Raw genomic sequence first — 5,018 nt, 5'->3', positions numbered from 1 at the left:
TGTCAGGTGAAGGACTAGCTGACAAATCCTTCCAGGACATTGTAGGGCAGTGACATCATTGCTACCATGACTATCAGCCCACCAATTCCTAAGCTCCCTCCATGCGACTGGCATTTGTTAAATTCTTTCCACACACCATCCCCACACCTCACAAACAGGGCAGAATAGGAAACCGAGGCCCTCGTTGTATTTGTATGCTATATAATTTGGGCTGGAGAACACTAAGCAGTGACACACGATTTTCTCTCCCCTGTATATAAAACTATACTGCTCATCGAACACCAGAGGAGTGTAACCGTTGACTTAATTTATTGTCTATATGGGAAGAGAAGACACATGCCATAAATTCAAGGACTAATTAACTCTACAGGAAATACAAGAGGTGCCAAAAGGTTGTATGAAGAAATGACAAATTAATGGCAGAGATGTAAGAACGATAAGGTCTTATTCATGTTTATTAAAATTGCAGATGCCACCAAAAGATAGGCAAATACACTTCATACATGTGCAAGTGAATATATGTTTCTTAGAGCCCACTCAGACTAACAATAATAAATTCTGAATATCTTCAGGTCAAATGTGATTCAAAACTGTTTTATACATTTGGTATTTCTTCAAATAGGATTATCTTTTTTCTAGAAGCAATTGCAAGGCCTAAGAAGATTTTCGACAATGGAAAGGATTTTCCCTTTTCCTGTAATGAACAGATCAGAAGCTTAATCCCAAGGTCTGTCTCTGTGTCCAAGTGTAATTGTGGTTTGAGTCACTCGAAGTGAGCTTTTTAATATACATTCAAGAACTATAAGTCATTTGGGGGTAGGAAAAAAAACCAAAAGTTTAAGTCAACGAAAGAGGTCACTTTCAGCAAAGTTTATACCCTGGAAGGAATGGGGCTTTTTAATATCAGGATCCTAGGAAAATACCGATTTCCCTCCAGGCCACTCAAGGCCAAGACTGCTTTGTGGCAACTTTCAGAAGGGCATCTAGTCCCATTTTCTTTGTTACTGACCTCTCTGAAATATGCAGAGATCATGAGTCTTTTGGCCCATCAGTGAGAGGCTTAACTGCCAGGTCAGCAAGAACTGTTAAAGAAAAATTATCCATGACATTTGTTAAAATGGTCACATTGCCTCTTCCATCTCAAATTCCCTTCTGCCTCTCTTTGATAAGGACACTAGATTGCATTCAGGCCCACCAGGATAATCTCAGGATTCTTAACTGAATCATACCTGAATCTCTTTTGCCATATAAGGTGTCATTTACAAGTTTCATGGATTAGAACCTAGATATCTTTGGCGGCCGTTATTCAGCCTACCACACAAGCTAATAAAAAAATCAGAAGGAACACAGAAACCTATCATGCAGAGAAAGACCCATAGGACCCCACTGGAGCTAGAGATCATCACTGGAAATAGTTTGGAGCATATTTTTCAGGATTTTTTCCCATTACTTACACTAACAAATGTATTTTTTATTTTCTTTCCTTTTAAAAATTAAAAATGGGATAACTTTCTACACAGTCCAGCAACTTGTCTCTTTCATTTAATAATGTATCTTTGCAGCAAGCTCTTTAAGAGTGAAAGGGATTTACTTTCATGCTGCTGTCTTCTTTGATGTAAAAATAGCAACTTTCCAGTAAAGTAACTGACTTTTTAAAAAATTCCATTTGAAATAATCTCCTAGAAATGTCAATGTTAACTTTAATTCATAAGAAGAAAGAGATTTTGAACCAAAATAAGGGTAAAGGCTACTTAGAATTTAGTATTTTGGGTAAATTAGAGAAAGGGCACTCTAGTTATACATGGTTGCAGCACGGTGTACCTGGAGGTTAAATGACTTGAAGTGTGGTGTATTAATATGAGTCAATGCTTCCATGGTATCACTTTAAATTAAGCATCCGTTTCAGTGGCAGAGATATTAGGAGATCTGAATTGGAATCCCGATTCTGCCATCAATTTAGGCAAGCTATATCCAATCTCTGGGCCTCGGTGTCTTCACCAAGAGGATTGGATCTTCCATTCTGCAGTTTGGGGAGGGTACTATTCTAGTAGGCTAGAGACCTCTTTCTGAATACCAAAGCTTTTACTAACTTGCTATGATCTTGAGTTAGACAGTCAGCTTCGCTGGGCTTCAGTTTATTCATCTGTAAAATGAGTGGGCTGGTCTAGAGTGTTCTCCAGATGCTTTCTAACTCACATTTTAAGATGATGAGTCTCAAACTTCAATGTGCCTGAGAATTCTCCAGGGATTTTGTGAAAATGCAGTCTGATTCAGCGGGTCTGGGGCGGGGCTTGAAATGCTACATTTCTGGCCAGTTCGTATAGGTAAGACTGATTCTGGTCTGGAGATTGCATTTTGAATAACAAACCATTTGTATTAGAAATGTTGGGACACTTTGTTAAAGATTTGGAAATTGGCAAAGGAGATTACCCTCCTTGTGTGTTCTTTGGGTGGAGTGCAGGTCTGGGATTACCTGGTGCTATAGGGGTGGGTGCCTTTGCTTGTCTTTTACTCAGTTCTCTATAAGACTAGAAGTTACGATATGGAATATAGATAGTAATAGGACGTTTAATAGAGATTTAATAGAGGTGCAATTGATTTCAGCCCTGTAGGAAAAGATGTCGCCCAAACATTACTTTTTCTTTTCCTATAGGATATCGATCGCTTTTGCACAATTAGAAAATTCGTTTCAGTATTCCTGATTGCCCACGTGTTCTTCAAAATCTCCTTTTAACAGGTTTTACCTTTTTTGAAAATTATACGTTAACACCACGGGTCTTTTGCAATTCATTCATTGATTCATTGACTTATTTACAGCAAGAGGGCGGGGGTTCAGGGTGGGAAACGAACACCTCTAGGAAAGCGGGCGGTCAGGCATCAGGCTTTCCTGACTCCCAGCCCACGTATCAGGTGAGGAAACCACACTTCACCTCCAGTCTTGGCCAAATCATTCCCCTCACAAGGCTAGATCACGGAATACGGTGGAAGAAGATGCTTTTAGGAATCAAGAGGTTGAGAGACCCACCCAAACCGGGTAGGGGGCTGTAGCTACTCCGGCATTCGAACTCTGACCTCGTGGCTCCCCAGCGCTCTTTACACCACCTGCCGCCTAGTTCACTTTGGGGCAACTAAATTAATGGTTCTCACATGTCTGCAGCAATTGTAAGAATTTAACTCCCTCATCTCTCCAGGTGTCTAGGGTCGCGGCGACGCCAGTTGCGGGACAGAGGACTAGGCCAAGGGGCGGGGCTTGGGGCGGGGGGACGGTCCCAGGACCAAGGGGGCGGAGCCCGGAGCCGCCGCGCAGACGCCCTCACCCTACGGGCTGCCGGGAGATGGTCCCGGCGATACTGTGCGCTCCTGGGCTCCGCCTCCGCTTATCTGTGTCCGTGACGGTTGCTATCAATAAAGTTGTTGTTCTGCCAACATGGCGGCGCCCATGGTGCCTGGTCAGGCCGTGTTCGCCTAAGGTCGGAACCTAGGCGTAAGGAGCCGCAGGCTAGATCCTGTGAGCAGGTAAACCTCTGACGGGCTCAGGGGTACGAGAGACGAGGCCCAATCTTCTCCCTCCCTGATCGGGAGGTTCCGACTTGGTGGGAGCAGGCTAGGAAAGTGCGGACTGGGTTAGGTGGTCTCAGAGTCGTGGATTTTCCGTACTGGGAAGTCTCCTAGATGCAGGTCTTCAGATCTTTGAGCCATAAACCGCGTCGATAGCTCTGGACCCTTTCCCAGAAAAACGCACGTGTACACATAAGTTTGTACTCCAGTTCCTCTCCCACCGTTCCCCTACCCCATTTGGTCCCTGATCATTGCTTCTTGGGCTAGGGGTTTGTAGTCAGTTAAAGGCCATCCAGCGCATCTCTGGCCCACAGATCATTGCCACAACCTGTCAGTGCTCGACGGTTCTTAGAGACCATTTGGGTTTACCCCCTCATCTTAAGGAGAAGCTGAGGTTCCAGACAGGAAATTAATTTGTCTGAGGTCCTACAGAGAATTAGTAGTTGCAGAAGCCAAGGTCTGTATTTTGGGGAGTCACAAAACTTTTTATTTAAGATTAATTTTCCCAGGTACATTCTCGTACACTTTGTTTTGGGCGTACCCAAATGCCTTCAGGGAAAGAAATCATCAAAAGAATAAGAAGAAAGCGTGTGAACCGGCAGGGAACACTGGTTTGTGCTGAATGGACAGACTGCTCAGGAGAGGGTTCTTCTGGGCGGCTCACCAATGCGCTTTGTGCCTTTTTTTTTAGGGCCATCCCACCTTCTGAAGAATGGCTTCTGCTTGGCAGAGACTGGGTTTCTATGCCTCTCTTCTGAAAAGGCAGCTAAATGGTGGGACAGATGTCATCAACTGGGGAAGGAGGGCGATTCTAGGATGTACAAGAGGTGTTTACAGTGCCACGGGAAAGTGGACGAAAGAGTATACGTTGCAGACAAGAAAGGATGTCGAGAAATGGTGGCATCAACGAATAAAAGAACAGGCCTCCAAAATTTCAGAAGCTGATGTGAGTATTTCGAGAGATTCTGAAAGGGTAGAGAAGAGAGAAGAGGGGTTAAGGGCTGGGACTCGGGTCAGACTGCCCAGTTCAAATAAGTTATTAAGTATATGACCTTGATCCAAATGATCGAATCTCTCTGTGCTTCAGTTTTCTTATCTGAAATGGACAGTGATAGTAATAGTGCCTGCTGCTACCTATGATACTTGTGAGGGGTAAAATGAGATCAAACAAGGATAGTGCTTAGAAGAGTTTCCATGTGGTACGTGAGCACATCATGGGCACGCAGACAGCACCACGCTGGGTATTCTTGGGCAGTATTTACTGGGGAAGCTCGTCAAGACAGGAGCCATAGCAGGTGTGGGGTCCTTCGTGGTCCATTGTATAGTTGAGCCTCACAGAGGGATCTGGCAGGGTCAGATACAAGACTCCAGGAGAGAATCCTGGGCCCCTCAGTCGTGGAACTTTGAAGCTGCATATTCTGAGAAGTACTTGCCTCTCCCCTGACATGGCCTTGACTTCC

At 44.3% G+C, this 5,018-nt stretch overlaps 1 protein-coding gene across 1 annotated transcript in view; it reads left to right on the top strand.

Moving 5' to 3' along the window:
- Window positions 1–3,376: 3,376 nt before the first annotated feature.
- Window positions 3,377–5,018, top strand: part of LOC105290382 (probable leucine--tRNA ligase, mitochondrial) — a 20,041-nt gene continuing 18,399 nt past the window's right edge. The window contains exons 1-2 of the mRNA XM_023529036.1: window positions 3,377–3,516; window positions 4,250–4,504. Coding sequence (XP_023384804.1) covers window positions 4,271–4,504 — 234 coding nt within the window. The 5' untranslated portion in view covers window positions 3,377–3,516; window positions 4,250–4,270. The remainder of the gene's footprint in view (window positions 3,517–4,249; window positions 4,505–5,018) is intronic.

Source organism: Pteropus vampyrus, unplaced genomic scaffold (genome assembly GCF_000151845.1).
Source record: "Pteropus vampyrus isolate Shadow unplaced genomic scaffold, Pvam_2.0 Scaffold35, whole genome shotgun sequence".
Classification (NCBI taxonomy): domain Eukaryota; kingdom Metazoa; phylum Chordata; class Mammalia; order Chiroptera; family Pteropodidae; genus Pteropus; species Pteropus vampyrus.
The sequence above is the reverse complement of the archived record's forward strand: the minus strand, read 5'-3'. Positions and strand labels throughout refer to the sequence as shown.